At 46.4% G+C, this 19301-nt stretch overlaps 1 protein-coding gene across 8 annotated transcripts in view; it reads right to left on the bottom strand.

Annotated features, from left to right (window-relative positions):
- The window catches only part of AMPD2 (adenosine monophosphate deaminase 2), a 505052-nt gene that overhangs the window by 30601 nt on the left and 455150 nt on the right, over positions 1–19301 (bottom strand). For all 8 annotated transcript variants that reach the window (XM_078644773.1, XM_078644774.1, XM_078644777.1 and 5 more), the window contains 4 exons: positions 18851–19014; positions 17393–17519; positions 12085–12248; positions 6482–6602 (listed from right to left, as the gene is read on the bottom strand). In XM_078644773.1, the coding sequence (XP_078500899.1) occupies positions 6482–6602; positions 12085–12248; positions 17393–17519; positions 18851–19014 (576 nt within the window). The remainder of the gene's footprint in view (positions 1–6481; positions 6603–12084; positions 12249–17392; positions 17520–18850; positions 19015–19301) is intronic.

Genomic DNA, 19301 nt, shown 5'->3' with positions numbered 1-19301 from the left:
CAGGTTTTTGCTCGGCTCCGAGTGAGTCTTTGATGTCGAGGAGCCGGTGTCAGTGCTTGGCTGTCGAAGCAGCGGTCGGCGTGGATAAGGAAGAGGATGGCTTCTTTTTCGGTGCCGGTAGGTGTGTGTCGGCACCGGGGTAGGCTGACTCGAGCCCCAGTCGCCTGAAGGCTTAGTAGGCTTCTTTACAGAGCCCAAAGGCGGGGCATGGGAAGCAGTCTCTAGGTGTGCATCCAGGCCCGAAGGCGAAAGTGTGACCGAAGCCTTTTTCGAGGGTGTCGAGGAAGGGTCGGGGTCGACGTGTGTACTTACGACCCGTTGTGCCGGAGTGATGTCCTCGACGTCTGAGTCCTCGACTTTGGAGTCGCTGACGCCTTCTTCGGCCCGCTCCTGTTCTGGGACCTCAACGCCCTCTTGAAAGATGTAGTCGGGGATCGAAGATGTCGAGCGAGCCATGGTCAATCGAGCTCATCGGTCCCGAACAGTCTTTTTGGAGCAGAATGAGGCGCAAGCTGAACAGTCCCTGGCCTCGTGCTCCGGTGAGAGGCAAAGGTTGCACACCTCATGGAGATCGGTGTGGGGAAACTTCGACCCACATTGAGGACACTTCTTAAATGGCGTCCTTTCCATGAGCTAGAAGATAAGGCCTAGGTAGGCCCGAGGGCCTTCGTTGACGCCTGGAATCGAAGACGTCATAGTTGTTGAGACTCGCGTCGATAGGGGGAACGCGTTTGAAACAATACCGTTGAAACGGGTGAAGGATTGCGCGCCGAAAGTAGAATCGGTTCCACACCAGAGCGCAGAAAACACATCCGAGCCCGATGGCGGAAAAAAACAATCTGAGGATGGAGCCGATGTTCATGCGCAATGTGATCCAAAAGAGTAGACCTCGAACATATTAGTCTTTATTTTTAATTAGTCCATGCAAAGCATCAGCCAACACGTTTCGTTCAATTGTTGAACTTCATCAGGACAAGCGTGAAGATTTACGAGTGGTGGCGAGCAGTGCTTCTTTACAGAGGTGTTCTTGTGGCCCAATCCGGTCCGGGCCCCAGTGTTGGGATGAAGGCCAAAATGGTTGGTCTTTGGACTGTATCAGTTGCGTGGGCCTCCTTGATAAAAGCCCGCTTAATATTCCTGCAGTCAGGTGCAACTTCATTTCGACTCACGCTGATGCTTTGCATGGACTATTTAAAAATAAAGACTTATATTTTTGCAACAAAGACACTGATCAAGCTTCTTTATTGACATTATACTCACCTGGTAGTACACCACCCCAGTGGTCTCAAAGGACTGTATATCTGCCCTGGCTGTTGGCATCCCACAACGGTGGGTGCCAGAGCTGATTATGCACACTGGTTCTAACTATACTACCAATCAATCACTTGGGGAACACACCAAGGAGGTGCGGCTATTGGAGTCCGCCATTGGTTCTCTGTTTTCATTGACTTCTCAAAGGTATTGGTGTCAACAGTAATGGCAAGATCCCGAAAACGTTTCACAGGTTTTAAAATGCATTCTTGATCATGTTGTTTATTTGTGGGATGTAGGACACCTGTGACTCAAGATGTCTCCCAGACTTTTGACTGAGATTGAGGGAGATGCGAGATGCCCACAGACGAAGCTGAATCAGCCTTCCTTATATGTGGGAGGGGTAGCCTTTAACAGTACAGCCGCTTGCCACGCCCTTAGGGATCCTTGTTTGAAAGTGGGTATCGCCAACATCTATATGGCAGCTTGCATGGCGACTGCTACTGATGTTCACTAGAAGACTACAACACAATGTGGCCTAGGAGCACCAGTAGCAGGGAGGCGATGGAAGCAGAGCAGTGGTGACCCATAAGCAATTCCAGACATACAAATGGAGAACAGGTGACACACCTGGAATACTTGGTGAATAGTAGGCGCACTGGAGTACCAGAGCTTGTAACCACATTCTGCAAGAGACTAGGAATAAGGAGGAGCTGGACTATTCGGCAAGAAGCACCTGCAGAACTCCAAGGCTGTTGCAGTTGGCGAGGTGATGGTGGGGATACAAGTCTTACTCCTCTTAGTTACAAGAGGTCCTGACATAGGAAGCTGTGGTTATATTGATGGAGTCTGTCATTCGCCTCTGACATGGCAGGCACCAACAGTTCCCCGTCTGCTTTTAGGCACTGTACACAAACAATTAAGTAGCAGAAAAGATAAAAGGGCACTACAGGTATCACTGCATCAGAGTGTAAGTAACACAGATAGAACAGAAAGCAAAACAGGAAGACCGCAGGAATATCTGGGAAATAAAGGTGATGCATCATCAGTGACTATGCAGCGCCAGAAAACCTGCACAAATTAAAGGACTGCAAACACCTGCTTAGGTCCCTGAAACACTTTATGTGAGCAGATGGAAACTCACATGTTTCCAAAAACGTACAAGAAGTGATCATTACATTAGCTGTAGAGGTAGAAGGGAAACTAGAGGCTTGATACATGCTGACTAAGCTGCCACAACTCCACAATTTAAGCTATTCAAAAACATGGGTGAGTCAAAGGCCCTCACTCTTCAGATAATCCTACAAGGAGTCCTGTGGTATTCAGGACTCCGCATTCACAATACAATCCATCAATCTACATCACACTTTACGGTCTAGACATAAGTAGATATGAACTAATAAACAATGTATCTAAAAGGTTAAGGGGCTGGAAGCAGCCTGAAACAAACAAAAATATTCAATAGGTAGAATTAATTAAAAAATGGCCAGGCTGGCATTACTATGCCTAAAACTACAAAACATTCCAAAAAGTTCCAAAGAGGACTACTCATGAAAGAATAACAGTGAAGACCTCTTGGTGTTCACCAGATGTCCCCGGTGGAATTTGTCTTTTGTTAGGCCAGCTAGGCCACCACCAGCACTTGCCTGAACCACTAAGGACAATGACAGTGAGACACACTCATTATATGTGAGAAGAGCTCTGGTCTCCATCAGGAAGACTTGCTAATCCAGGCCTTCCGAGGATAGGCCAGCGATACTTGGCCCATGTCAGTTAGCAGTAGATGACGTAATTGCTAAAGGAACTTTGCTTGTACTTCAGGTGGCGCAGTGACGAAAAGACACAGAGCAAGCGAGGCCTAAAGCAAGGCAGCATGTCTCGCTACCTGAGGTACTCTGTCACTTCTGTGATGAGTACATACAGAATTTTCTGGGGTATCCTGGAACGATTTTAGCTTGTATATTGGGAACACGCAATCACAGAAGTGGCAAGAGTTGAAATGCTTAAAAGCTAACTATCCTCTTGGTTAGAGCCACTGCTCTCCCTGGTGCAGCTCCACTACTAAGGACCTGCCCTTAAGCTCCAGTGTGACCTCCTCTCAAGGAGGGATTCAAGGCCCTCCTCCACCTGCAGGCACCTGCCTGCGCGTCATCCCTGTTGGTCTGCTATTCTGCTCTGTGTTCTCTTGCCTCTTTTTTTTCTATTTCTGTGTCTCTTTTCTCTGTTACTTTCCTTTTCTCTCTGTCCATTTCTCTCCACTTTTGCCTCTTTTCCCCCTTTGCCGCTTTCTCTTTTCCATCTGCCCGCCCCCTCTTCCCGCACTCCCCGCTGCTTCTGCCCCCGTGACTTTTCCCCCAGCGTGTTGCTCCCACCTCCGCCGGCCCCTACTTAATGGCGGCCATGCAGCGGACGCGCGCAGCAGGCGCACAGCTGGCACACTGAAGGCAAACCCGTCTGCGCCCGTTCGCAACCTGACCTCGATCAGCGCCAAGGACCCTGGCCACTCGACCCCACGCCATTACGACTCTAGGACCCTCCACGCTCTCAACCCCGGAGGCAGCAACAACTGCCAGCTCTCGACGCCGAGCAACACCCATGGCCTGTTCTCCTGCCGTCACTGCTGCCTCACCTTCACCCACCTCCAGAGCCCAACAGCAGCCTCCAGCCCACCAGATGCCAGCACACACAAGCCACTGAACTGCATCCTCCTCAACGTACACTCCCTGCGCAGACGCCATAGAAATCTGGGACCTCCTCAACACTCATACGCCTGACGTTGCCTTCCTCACAGAGACCTGGAACGACGCCAGCTCTGCGCCCGAAATCGCAACCGCCATCCCTGACGGATATAAGATCCTGAGAAAAGACCACCCCACCCGCCCAGGAGGCGGCCTCACCATTGTCCACAAAAGCTCCCTCTGATTGACAACCACCGACTCGGACGATGACTCACCCCCCATGGAACACATCCACTTCCGAATCAGACCAACCCCAGAACGATGATCCGCGGATGATGCGAGGCCTCAGGGTAGATTATGAGCTATATAAATATAATTTTCATTTCATTTCATTTCACTCGTCTACAGACAGCCTGGTCCCCTCGCTCCGTTCACCAATGTCATCGCTGACCTCATCGCACCCCACACCCTCGCCTCCAGAGACTAAATACTACTCAGAGACCTGAACTTCCACCTGGACAACCTCAACGATCCCAACACCACCGCCCTCCTAGAGAACCTCACCAACATAGGGCTGAAGCAACTCATCTCCACCCCCACTCATACAGCGGGACTCGACCCCGTCTTCGCAAAAGGAAACAGTATCTTTTTCAGCCACACCACGGAACTCCTCTGGACTGACCACCATTGCATCTATTTCTCCTTTAGTAAACCCACTGCACACAAGCACCAGCGTTGACTCCCACGCAGAATCTGGAACAAAGTCTCTGAAGAACACCTCACCTCTGCCCTCTCCTGCACTCCACCCCTAACTACGACGGAGCCAACACCGCAGCAACAAACGTCCACCAATGGATCGCCAACTGCGCCAACACACTCGCCCCCTCCAGAACACCACAAGACGACACAACAAGAAAGCTAACTGGTTCACCACGGCACTCCAAGAATCCAAGCGCTCCTGCCGACGACTGGAAGACATGGAGAAACAGCAAAACTCCGGAAGCATGCTCCACCTACAAAACAGCCACCACGGCACACCACCAACTCATCAAATTCACAAAGAAAAACTTCTTCTAAGACAGAATCCTCTCCAATGCCCATAACTCCAAGGTACTCTTTGCAATCATACAGGAATTTGCCAAACCCAACAGCTCCACCCCCTTCCCATGGGATGACGCTCGCCCTCGGAAACCCACCCACCCTGACGAACCATTCACACCACCTCAGAATCATACTTGACTCATCACTCACCATGAATTGCCACATCCACGCCGTCTCCTCTGCATGCTTCAACACCCTTTGAATACTATGCAAGACATTCAAGGGGAACCCCCCTCCCCACCACCCCCCGAATCCAGGAAAACTATCACTCACGCACTCGTCACCAGCAGACTAGACTAGGGCAATGCCCTCTATACCGGAATCAACAGAAAACTCCTCTGTAAACTCCAGACCGTCCAAAACGCCGCAGCCAGACTAATCCTCGACATCCCACAGCACAACCACATCTCCCAACACCTCCGCGACCTCCACTGGCTACCCATCGAAAAAAGAATAACCTTCAAACTGCTCACACACGCATTCTGGGCCCTTCACAACACCGGACCCTAATACCTCAACAACCGCATCTTCTTCCACGCCCCCAAAAGAAACCTCCACTCAGCCGACCTCTCCCTAGCCACTGTCCCATGCTTCTACAGGACCAGAGTGGGTGGAAGTTCCTTCTCATACCTCGCTACCAAGACCTGCAACGACCTCCACTTCACCTCCGGCAAAGCCCGACACTGCACCAATTCAGTAAAGACCTCAAGACCTGGCTTTTCAAGTGACCCCAAAGGAGACGCACAACACCCTCCACCCTCCTCCCCCAGTGCCTTGAGACCCTAACGAGTGAATAGCGCATTTTACAAAACCCTGATTGATTTACCCTCCATGATGCAAAAATGCAGAAATCGGCCTTTAATTAGGACAAACTTACATGAATCAGGCAATATATGCTATGCCATTGGACAAGCTAGAAAGAGCTTTTAACCCTCAAGGATCAATGAAGAAGGCAAATGTACCAAAAACATTTTCTATATGTTAAAAGAAGTGAGCATGGCCAAGTCCTAACTCCAGCCAGCATCCACACCTCACACATTATTATCAGCCCATAGTCACTTAACTCCATCTGCACTGACCAAACAGGAGCAAGTTTGAGGTAGTCTGGGAAAACAGACAGCCTTGTTCCTGAAGACTCAATCTCACATCTCTGCCTCCTGACAGGCACTTTACCCCTGTGTTCAGTTAGCAGACACAGAGCAAGGAATGGACCAGCACTGGTTCTGCCCTTATGAGTCTGCAAAGTGCCACTCGCCCTTTTGCGCTCAAGAACCTCATCAGCAACAAGAATCTAACAAAAGGTGCAGGGAATCCTTGTCCATCTATCATTGTAAACATGTGCATACAAGGATACTCAAGGCTGTCAAGAGGAAGAATACAGGGATTTTGCAAGTAATATAGCACAGGTCTGTGTACCATCCCTACTCCAGGAGGTCTGGGGTGCTCCTTACCTTCCGCAGCAGGAGTCCATGGGAGATGTTCTCGGACAGCATGAAGCCTGACACAAGGTGGTGGATAGGACCTGCCTCTCCACAGTGAGGCCGCAGCACAAAGGTGTGAAATCCCCGGTTACTGGAGAGAAGCAAAGATGTACTTTTACAGACCAGAGAGGCGGGAAGGTAAATAGGCAGCCATACGTTTAACTATGCTTATTGCCATGCAACCTTAAATAGCGTCAGAAACATTGCAATCTATATATCCAGATTGCTTGTTACATGGATAGAATACTTGATGTTCTTGACATCAACAAAAAATGTAACTCACCATAGAGAAAGACACGACATGCTTTATATTTAAGTTACACAAGAATGCTGGGAGGGAATACTCCCTATAAGCTGGCTGGCGCACTTATTTGGAAACCCAAGGGTTTCTTAACAAAATGTAATCAATTTGCCTGAATGTGATGCTTCATACGATGCTTCTTATTCCAGATTTAAGAATTGCATTCACTCAGTTAACATCTGTCAGTCAATAATCTTTTCGTTACATCCACATTATGATGTCTTGTGATCATTCATTTGGAAACAACCCAATGAATTTCAGGTCACGAGATGTCCCTACATCAGGGGTTACATTCATAAAGCTGTGGAAATAAAACAAGAGGCTCTAATTAGCATTCCAAATGAAAATAAATCATAGAAATCAGCCTATTGGCTATGTGCTTAGGTCAGCTAACTATGTTCCCAAGTGACAGTTCCACGCCTGCCTGACGCTGAAAGAGCCGGTGGGAAACGTGACTCGCCCCTATAAACTTGCAATTATGAGCGTTAGTACAGGGTGTGTCTGCCGACTGACATGTCCAAAGCTGCGTGCTTATGTGCAGGAAAAGTAAAAAGTGTAAAGTAAAAGACGTGAAGAAAAAGACCTTTGCAGTGCACTCAAAAAACGAACGAGGTGCGTGCCTCTGTTTACACCAATTGCTATTGATGAAGAGATACATCGAAGAAAAGCTCGTAAGACATTGTGACCAGGACTATTTCCAGCAAAATACCACTGTTAGCGTGCCTCAAGTCGTTAAATGCTAACAATGCAGTTACAGTGGCGTATCGAACCTTGAGGGGGCCCCCCTGCAAGGTACGTGAAGGGGCCCCCACCGGACTCAATCTAGTGCTCCCCAGCAGAAGTGCGGTGCTGACGGGCCCCCTGGAGGGTGAGGGCCCCCCCCCCGCACCGCAGGGGCCTGTGTTACGCCCCTGTGCAGTTATACACAGTTACTCAGGCATGCAATCATGCTGTGACATAGTTGCGGTGCGGTTAAAGCAGAGTTCAGTGCCTATCAGGATGGTTGCGTGTCGGTCTCTCGCCACCTCAATGTGAAAGTGTAAATGTGAATTCAGAGTCGGACGTAACATAAACGTTACGTGTGAGCAGCTGTGAGAGCATACTCGCGTCTTGAAGAAACCGCGTTGAAATATCAGTGTGATACTAGCCAGCATCAATAAAGTTCATTGTGATGGTATGTACAAGTATACAAATCAATTTATGAATCAATATATCAACCCTCTTCAATTCACAATTAACGTTGATGTCAAAAGGGCAGTTCAAACTAATGCTCTCCCATAAACAAACCATACAGTGACTAAATTATTAAAAGTGTCGCATGTAAGCTAAAATCACCAAGCAATCTGAACATAAATAGAAAAGAACAAATACAAAAAACTCCAAAATCGTGTATGCACAATGGGTCATCAGCGTGGAGATTAAGAAAAACAAACAAAGACGTCGATCCTTTTGTGTATACTGTAGTTAATCATAAAAAGCAGTTAAATTCAAGTCTGTCGTTCATTCCATTCGGCTGCATGGCTTGTAATTTTTTGATCCTAAAAAATTCAGATCTGGCCAACGACGTATGTGGGTCAGTATCCGGTTTAAGCTGGAGTGCTTCTAGTATCGTAAAGCGTAATTGCGCTATGTTGTGTCTAGCTTCTAGCCAGTAAGCAGCGACCGTTGATTTTGTGTTCCGTAGTCTGATATTGCTTTTATGTTCCAAAATACGGACTTTTATTTTGGTCATGGTACCCCGAGTACAATCCTTAGATAAGTTAATACTGCAACCAACAGCACGCGGTTTCTTGTGACGTCTAGACTCTGTTGGTTGCCGTATCAACTTATCTAAGGATTGGACTCGGAGTACCACGACCGAAATCTGAAATCCAGAGCTTGCTTCTTGTTTGCTTTGACTATTACTTGTGATGCAGTGATCGCCACTATTGGAATGAGTCTTGCTTTGAATTTGTGTACAATGGGAATAATTTATACGGGTTCTTTTATTAGTTTATTAGTTGCGTTTGCCCTGATGACATTTTGGCTGACTGGCCTGACGAAACACGTGTTGGCAATTCTGTGGTTACCCTGTGGTTTGAACAGCAACCGGTAAGAATTGTGATCATTGAGGATTCTATAAAAAAGGAATAATAAAAGAAGAGAAAAGCACCTAATCCATTGGAGAGTTGTGAATTTACATTTGCTTTTACTCGTACAACTGTTGCTCAGGTTTCTATTTGCTAATCCGAAATGCATTGGGTTGTTTACAAATGAATGACCACATGACATCATAATGTGGATGTTACGAAAAGATTATTGCCTGACAGATTATAACTGAGTGAATAAAATTCTTAAATCTGGAAAAAGAAGTATCGTATGAATCATCACATTCATGCAAATTGATTACATTTTGATAATAAACCCTTGGGTTTCCAAATAAGTGTGCCAGCGAGCTTAGAGGGAATATTCCCTCCCAGCATTCTTGTGTTACTAAAGTCGGCGCCAGTGGACTCGGCGCACTCAGATTAAACAGATTCTGTTGCTGAACATATGTAACTTTGAGTGCTCAGTGGCAACATTGTTTAATTATTTTAAGATAGTCAGTTATGTCCAGTTTACAGCGGAGTTAAACAACAATGGGCATCAAACCGGTTACAACATAAGCGATTACGTCATCAGTGTTTGGGGTTCCAAGTACACAGTGTAATTCAAGTGGTTACTGTGGTGCAACGTTGGTTGGGGCCAGCACCGTAGATAGTCGAGCCATTAGAAAAACAGTATCAAGCGGAAACACAGCATCACATTGTTACCACTGCCACCTATGCTAGGCTGTCATGTTGGGTTTGATGGGCAGGGACACCTGGTCAGATTCTTCTGAGAGGCCATGTTTGCGCGTTGGAGCATCATTGGGCCGGACTGGGAATCAAAAAGAGTCTGCCCCATTCCCTTCCTCCTGCTCTTTCATGTCTCTCCCTCTTTCCCCTAGCTCTTGAAGCTCCCACTATACCTGCTTTAACCACCTAGGGGAGCTGGAGAGATTGACAGAGGCACCTGCAGATGCCCACTGCCCTAAAAAACACGACCGCCCGGTGGAAAGTAAAGCAGTCCAGGCCTGTCACATGAAGTACTCTGAGCTGCACACAGCGGCAGCTGGCTGAGGTAAGTGCGGTGGGAGAGGACAGATGACCTAATAGGTATTATTTATTTATTTCATTATACCTATTCTGTTGTCTGTCGACTTCTTCCACCCCCAGCCCCACAGCGTTTACATGTGCTGGCTGCCGCTGGCTGCACAGCCTGTTAAGGGTAACAGTGTTCTAGGGTTAACATACAAACACAGAGCAGGTGTTTCAGCACAGGCCTGTGCCTTGTTCGAGAGTGCAGACCAAACTTAACAGCGCATGTAGTTCAGGACAGCGATTGTATGACTTAACAACTACTGCCTAAACCACGACTTCTGGAACAACGAAGGCTAAACCACGACCATTACTTAACCACTACATTTTAAACCACTACTCCCTAAACCATGAAAAAATTAGATTTCATGCCATTTTTTTTCTAAAATACTAGTTAAGATCTGTTTACAATAACGAGCACAGTGATCATATTCTGTGTGTGAATCGAAAGCATTTACAATTGTTACAATTAAAGCAACACTGCCATCTCCTGACATAAACCGTAATTTAAATGTAAACTAATTTCTTCAAAAACCTTAGCTGTATTTGAATTTTAGCTATTACGATTCTAAACTTCACGTATATTTTTAACTATATATATTATTTTAATCGTATTTGTGGGGGGAGTCCCCCACGCCCCCATCTACCTTTTTAAACGTTTTTCTAGAATGCGTTTTTGTGGGGGGAAACCCCCCACATCCCCGATCAACCCTCAATCACCTTGTAAAAGCATGCGTCTTATTTCTTGTTGAGTTGTATCCTGTGTAAGTTAGAACGTGGCACTAGCAATACATTTATTCTGTTTGACGTGCAACTCCGGTGCTCTAAAAGTCGTGGTTCCATCCTTCGTTGTTCCGTCGTTCGTGGATGTTACCTTCGTGGTTCAGCCCTCTTAGTTGTTCACTCTTCGTTGTTCCGGTAAGTCGTTGTTTATACATCGTGGTTAAGGATGTTTCCCTCAGGACAGCTATGCAGCTTATTGGGGGGCCAGAGTTACACTGTTACCTGAACAAGCTGTTCAAGGTAACCACATCTGGACTAGGAGGTTGGGTAGAAGACCATTCTTGCCTGTGCAGATAGCTCAGAGTGGCCATGCTGGGGGAAGAGCTGGGTGATAGTCCTAAACATAACAGTAGTTCAGGATATGCATGTTGGGAGATGGGAGCAATGCAGGGATACACTAATGTGTACAGACCAATCAGAATGGCAGAGAAACAAATTACAGTGCCCACCAATAGATGGCAGAATAATACCCAGCTTGTGAATCCAGAAAAGGTTCTTGTTGGAAAAACACTCCTACCGGCTCAGGTGAGAAAAGGGTTCCATGCTAGTGGAAGACATGCATCATCAGACTGTGAGGGAGTTTCAACGTGGTCAGGTTGCTAGTTGGATGGCGAAGGACCACTGATCTCACCCGTACAGGTGGAGCAGGATAGTCATGTTGTCTGTGAGAGTGCAGAGATACACTGTCACCTGCACAGGCTGTTCACGGTAGCCATATTTGGGGCATGAAGAGGGATGTGGGCACATTTCTACCGGTGCAGGTAGGTAAGCGTGGACATTCTGGGGGTATGCTGTTCTGTCAGGGCAGCCACGTATAATGATGCAGGGACACACTAATGTGTGCAGTCTGATCAATGTGGTAGGTACACACTACTGATACGCTGGAAGAGTCATACTGGCAGAATGCTCAGTGTGGTTATGTTGGAGGATGCTAGGGTAGCTCTTACAAGCTCATAAATCTGGGTACGCTATTACATGCACACATCGTTTAGGGCCAACAGGCAAGGCAGTGTTACTTTGCTTGTATGGATGTGCAGAACTGCCAAGTAGGGGTTGTGCATGTAGTTCAGGGGGGTTGCGCTGGTGTAGCTGCATATATGGTATGGACTTAACAGAGCAGGTGGCTCAGCGTGACCACATTATGTGGTTGCCTTTGCACTTACACAGATGGTTCAGGAGGGCCATGTTGTGGTGGGACCCACATACACACTCGTTACCTGAGCACCTGTTTCAGGGCTGTTGTGGCGCCATGGGTGCATACATACATCTCTTACCAACGCAGGCTGCTCAAGACTACTATGTTAGTCAGGGCACCCACACACATCCCTTACCTGCGCAGGTGGTTCAGCACTGCCATGTTGGCATACATGTAGTACAGATAATATGAATATGGTGGGTTGTGCTCATCAGTCCATTTCTCTGGTAGGGGGCTGTCCAAGTTAAAGATGTGATGCTCCGGCTTGGATTCATCATCCACACTGTCAAAGCCGTCCACCTGTCAAGGGGTGAATGAGGAAACATAGTCACCGTCACATAATGCAGCAGAAAGGAGGACTACGGGGGTTAAATCCACCTAGATTTACTCAATAAGCAAATAGTTTATGTCTGCAGCAGTGCCGGGTCAGAAGGTTGCATCTGAAAGAACTACTATGGGCGAATCTGGAAAGAATAGCAAGAACTTCATCTACACCGTGAATGGGATCTCAACCAGCACCACGGCGGTCTCTTCTCCCAGAGGCAGACTTCATACTGGACATGTCAGAGGGACCAGTGATGCTTCTGTGGCACAAGATGCCTTCTGTCCATCACTAGACCATACGCTATCCGACCTAAGAGAAGTCCTGCACCTTTCAAACACAGGACACCCAGGAAACCAGCCCCAGCACAACCACTCTACTTCTGTTTATAAAAGGGATATACAACCCGGGTGTGAGCAGCGTCTATATGCAAAATATATGTACACGCTACTTCAGCAGTTTACTGCTTGTGGCAGCTGGGATAATCGAAGTACATCCAAATCAGGTATAAAAAACATTTCTAAACACTGGGTTTGTTGAAGCCTATTGTGTTGTTGATGATACATTTATGTAAAGGCCTTCCAGGCCTAGATGTGCTCAAAACTTCAATAAAATGTGTTTTCTTTAAAATAAAAAAACATTTCCAAAAAAGCCACATATTTTATCTTTTTTGCAGAGTACAAATTGAAATAAGCTTGGGAGAATTCTTCGTTAGGGATGTACTTTATTCTGTACCCAACCGTCCCTTAATTTAAACCACACATTCCAAATATTTTCTAAGCTTCACAATTCAGTATATACTCATTATTAGCATCCCCCAAAGGAGGAGTTGGTTAAGGTACACAAAAAAAATGCAGTCATTTGTAGATTGTGCGGCATAGGCACTTATGACCAGCGCCCCGCTTATCTTGCAGAGAAGCTTGCCATCTCTTGAGGCTTTCGGCACACCCTCAGCCAGGGCACCATCAGACTGCAGACTAACAAGTGTAACAAAGAAAAAACAAGCGAGCAGGCCTTTTCCAGCTACGTACCAATGAACTGAAACAATATACATATATCCATGAGGACCCCCGAACGCTGCTCCAATGTAAGACAGAACTGAAGACACTTCTCTTAAAAGAACACTACATCATCAGGCGGTAACCATCCAATAAACAGCTATCTTTTCTTTCACACAGTGACTACGCTTGCCTTTGACCCTATACAGCACCGCTGCCTTTTTTGGTAGGTTCGTATTAGACAAATTCCACATAAATACATAGACATCGAGTCCTAGAAGCTTTTTTGTGTATATCCTTTGAGGGACGTCGGAAAACAGGTCTGAAGCACTTTTTGCGGTTTAAGGCCCAACCTGTGCTTAATTTGTGCAGGAGCTTAGCACCGGCACTTTTTTAACAGGGCCGTGGCTATTGAATTTTTCTCCCCAGTGAGATGAGCCAAATAATTATTCAAAAGAAATATACCTACCTGTCCTGTGTCCCCATCCTTCCGGTTGGATTCCTTTCTTGTGTGGTATGTCTTCAAAGGATGGCCCACCCAGTTCCAGGCATGATGACTGCATCACATTAGTGATGTCAGTAGTGCACGCCTGCCTTTCAAGGAGCATTTTCTTTAACATTTGTTAATTATTACGATTGAGGGCGGGCTGATGGGTGAGCTGCGGGCAAGGCAGGCTGGGGTCTGGCAAGTTCTGTCTCGGCAATAAACTTAATATGACATCTCTGAAGTAATTAAAAAGTGCATAGCTGCTTTCTGTTAACAACTTGCTCGTACACCAGCAGAAGCAGGCCATGAATTGTTCCTTTTGATTTGTATTGCATGCTGATGCTCTAGACCTGGGCCGGGGAGCCCACCAAACCACATTATTTGCCAGCGATCTAATGGAGCCAGTGCTGCGGAAACTGCAGGTCACAGGTAAGACAGTAGCAGATAGTACTCCAACAAATTGTTATTAAGTAATCTGGAACAGATTTACTATCCTGTGTACTCTTCACCAATTTCTTTGCAGCAAATAAATGTATAAGTTAACTCTCAACTCTGCTTTTTCAAGGTCAACACCTCATGACTCCACGGCCCCTTTCCTCTGCCACACCTGACCTCCCAATTATGGGTTCCCAGAGTAAATGGCCAGTGCCGGTGCTTTTACGCATATGTAAACCGACATGTTTTTCTTTTTGCAGAATCTGCAAATGAAAAAGGGCAAGTTACAGCACTTGCCTGCAGCTGTAATACAGGTTTTAGGCAGACCCAGTAACACATGTATGGACAGAAGTTCCTGCGGGTTATCTATGTTCGTGTTTCTAGCACATATTGGTCTACTGTAGGACCCCTGGCTCTAGCATCTCCCTTCTTGTAGTAACCTTAGATGTAAATCACGCAGTTGAATGATTATCAGACAGTGCGTGAACACTCACAGATATTTTAAATTGGCGCATTCATTTCAAAGGCCCGGACAGTGTCATGTTTCCACCTGCACTACTTCCCCGCCAACACAAGGCAACATCAAATAAATACTACCCTCTTTAGGCAAGCTGCTAGGAGAACCAGCCTCCAGCGCTCATGGCGACTGATGGAGTTAAAATGAGAATGATTTTTTCCAAACACAAGGGGTAGTTTCACATTGAAAAATCGTTCTTTTGAGCTTGAAACTAATTTAAACAGCAGAATGTAAACAATGCACGCTATATTACTTGTGTTTTGGCCCAATAAAAAAATACCACTATCACTCTTGCCCACACATTTTAGGCACGCACTTTGTGCCCCTTTCATGTAATTCACACTACCGCACCCACAGCTAACTTCTGGCTGCCTGGCCACTTCATCGTTCGGCAAAGGGATGAATTAACGCTGTTTCTGTTTGAAGTAATTTGCAGCTGCTTAACCTGGGAATTTCTCAGGAGGCTGTAAGGGAGAGGCTTGGTTTGCTGTTGCTCTGAACATTCATCACCACTTTTTCTCACAGTTTACCCGATTTGAAGATTGAGATGGTTAGGGGAGACTGGAAAGTTTTGTTTATGTCCATATGAAGTAATTCAAAACCGGACATTGTATTGCGATGAACAACTTAGGGGACCTTATTAAGCAAGAAATTAAATATGAGCAGCAATTGCAAATAGAGCTCAACTGCAACTTTTGTCTATAAAGTATTGGTGCGGCTCACCTAAAAATCATAGATGGTATAAATGTTATATATAATATCACAAAGAATCATGTCTTGTTCTCTGTGGTGGGGTCGAGATGGCTGCTGTATTTAGGGAGCATGGGTTGTGAGACATTACGTTATGATTGGATATTGTGACGGCAAGCCTGCGTTCCTGAGAGTGCATTGCATTGATTGATGCTTCTTTTTTAGAGGGTCCGGTTGAAGCAAGGAAGAAGGGGTTTGGCAGCCAGGTGTGAGTAAGTGACTTTCTAGAATAAGTATCATCAGAAAGGAACAGCAGGGCTTCAAATTCAGGGTTTACCCTGGTCCGCTCGCTGTCAGCACTGGACTCCAGACAGGAGCTCTCTAATCACTGCTGGGCACCTGCACTGATTCTGTAAGTCAGATCCTGACAGCCTGTGTATTCAGGAGCTAATGGGGCCTTGATGTGCTTCCGGTGGGCCAGGGATATGGAGGTGAGATGTCATGGGTGTGTAGAGCTCATCTTCCAGCTCTCTGGGTGGATGTGTAGTGTTTTCATATTTACACCCCTGTTGGTGACAGGCACCTCCTCGGGATCTTGCTGTGCCACAGCTGGCCCATCTGTGCTTCAATGACACACATCTAGTGACCGACCCTCACCCACAGATGCACAGTACAATGTATAGACTGTCGTGTCGTGCATCCTTATGGCCATGTACATGGCACATTGCCTGACCTTTCAACCTGAAGATTTTGGTTCTAACCCTCGTAATGGCACGTTCAGCAATACTAGTTCTGGATGTGGGTGGGTAGAGCCAATAGAGAAAGTGGGGGGAGTCAGTGGAGTTTGTGGGTGTGGCCTCCTAAAAACAATTGAGCTCCTGCACTTAATATTTTACAAATTAAGCACTGGCGCCCAACTCTCTTTTTTATAATTGTTGACACTTTTTATATAATGGTATTTTTCACTTGCAAATAACATTTTGACTTTGAACACAACCCTGCTTCTGATCCAACCAAACCCGAGCCAAACCAATCCAGTCCAAATCAACCAGAGTTCAGTCCAAACCTTACAGCACCCTACGCCAGTGCCACATCAGGCCCACTGGATCACAATTCTAACCGGAAAACAATGTCTCATTCTAACACATCCAGAGCCCAGTCCTAGTGTGAGGCATGTTGTTGAAAGGAGACACAATGAAGACACTACTCTGTAGCTTCTTCAATTATCCTTCACGTGTATTCCTCTTTCGCCCCTTACAATCAGCCCATACTCCGACAGCGTGCGTCCACACTACGATCCGGTAACTGCCTGTCCTAAGAAACTTCTTCAAAATTTTATTTGCAAGTAAAAACATACCATCATATAAAAAGTGGCAACAACTATAAAGAAGATGCGGTAACTGACTATCGTAAGAAACTGACTGTTCCCTCAGAAGATGCAAGTGTACATTTAAAAAAGAAAGAAACACAGCACGGCATCAAGCGCCTGCAGTGATGCACAATACATGTCATGTAAGCAAACGCATGCACAATACATGTTATGAAATAAATACAACACATGTTCACTCCATCAAGGCCCACGTTACGAATGGCCTGAACATCCTCCCAGTGACGCTGGTCGATCCGAGTTACCAATACCCGAAATACTGGTTGTGAGGGCTGCTGACAGTGGGATTACAGGTGGGGCACAGAGGATCCCCTTAGAAATGAGGAATTACAGAGAGATCAGACGTCCCGTGTCCGATTTTCCCCAAGTAATTCCTCAATCCTCCCTGGATTTTCATAAGCATATAATATACCTCGTGATTTCAGCAACCAAAATCACTGAGTAGAAATAAACAGATAAGCAGGGTTCCGGCAGATAATTCCCATAGGGGCAGTGTCTGCAGTTACTAGCCTATTTGGAATTAAGAGGCTACTTGTAATGAGGGCCCACGTGTCTTATGGCATCACCCGGGTTCCCAATCTCAAATGGGTACAGGCCGAGGAACTCACGTGCTCCAAGAAGAGGTGCAGCTCTGGGTGGCTAGCAGGGTTAACCGTGGCCTCAAACAATGGCATGAAAATGTTCGCCAGCATCTCCTGGAAATTGGCCAGCTGATTCTTGGAGCGATAAACATCACTGAGAAAGAAACAACAGAATATGTGAGAGAGTAAAGAGGAGAGATGGAACCAGATCATACTACTACATGGATTTAAATGACACTTTGAGTGAGCTGAGGCAGTTTCTCGCGGCTCGCCCACCCCTACATGCATGTGGGTGGCAGTGACGCAGTGAGCTCCCGCAATGTGAGATATCAAAGGGTGGTCTCACACCCTCGCTTGAGGACTGCGACAAACCAGTGAGGGGTTGTACACAGACCACAAGGCTGTGACTCACATGGGGAGGGGTACGCTCTAGAACTCCGAATAACAAGGGTCAGGCAAGCATTTTAACCGCATCGCTGCAGCGCTTTTCCCGCTGTACGCGGCAATTTTAAAATTACCGCGTTACATGACGAGCTCAGCTCGTCATGAGCACACGGCAGGTTACGCTCATGACGAGCTGAGCTCGTCATCAGCCTGGATAGGGTTAACGCTAATTATTATGACTATTATCAATAATTATAGCCCCATGCCCCTCGCCTCAGACTGCATGAGAAATCAAGGGACATATTATCAACGGCCAGCGATAATTATCGCTCGCCGTGCTTAGCGATACATTTCTTATCGCAGGCTATCTCTGGTATTTATCGCCCTGGTAGCACGTTATTAACAACGCGTTTCTGCAGGGTGATAAAAATTCCAGAGATAGCAAGGTTATCGCCGTTTTGCAGGGAACATTGCTGGTTTTCCAGCGATGTTCCCTGCAAAACGGCGATAACCTTGCTGATACAACCCACAGGGTCGTATCAGCATAATCCACCGCAATGTTAGGGATAGGTAAGTCTGCATTTTAGCAGATGTTAAATTTTGGAGAAAACAGCGTTTTTCTCCAAAAACTAACAAGGCATATTATCAAGGGCCTTATCTCTGCTTTTTTGGCTTTAAAAGCCAAAAAATCGGAGATAATGTTTTCGCCCTATTAACAAGGCAGTGCTAACATGCATTAGCGCATGTTAGCCAATGGCTGAAGTGGGCTGAGCCACTGCTCCATACTAAGTGCTGTGGTAGGTGGAAGCAAAATGTGAGTGACAGCTGAACAGGTCAACGGATAAAGCAGGTTGACCCAAATTACTCTGTTTCATGTTTTTTTGTTGTTGTTATTATTACATGAGGCTGGTGAGACCAGAAAAGGTGTGTGAAAGGTTACCAATTAGCAGTGCTGACAAAACGGGAAATGTAGGACCAGTATTAAGATTGACAGCAATGTGTGTCTACTTATTACCAATAGATGCCAGTGTGTGTGCGTGCGTGTGTGCGTGTGTGTGTGTGTGTGTGTGTTTGTGTGTGCAGATGCTGTGAGGTACTCACAAGAGTCGCGGCACCTGGATTAGCCAGCGCACGTTGTTGGAATGCACCTTGTGGTTGACGGCCCACTTAGCCAAGCTGTCCCATTCATTCATGGAGCGGCCATAGATGGAAAGACGAAGCTCAGCATTCTGGTACTTGCTCTCCTCAAAGTCGGCCATTACCTCCTGTGGGAAAAAAAGTACTGCAGGCCAAACAAACACTACCAGTGTTCACACAAAGTATCATATGGAACAACGAACAAACAGCGACATACAGGCACAAACGGGTCGCATGGAAAGGTACATGTTTAAACAGAGGGACAGGGAGAGAACTGACAGAGAGACAGTAGTAACTAGACAAACACTGGGACAGACAGACAAAGGAAGAATAGACAAAAGGACCACTAGATAGGCATTTGGAAAAAGACAAATACACAAATAAATTAGCAGAGATGAGGTATAACAAACACGGT

This window comes from Lissotriton helveticus, chromosome 5_1 (assembly GCF_964261635.1).
Source record: "Lissotriton helveticus chromosome 5_1, aLisHel1.1, whole genome shotgun sequence".
NCBI lineage: Eukaryota > Metazoa > Chordata > Amphibia > Caudata > Salamandridae > Lissotriton > Lissotriton helveticus.
This window is presented reverse-complemented; position numbering and strand designations above follow the sequence as displayed.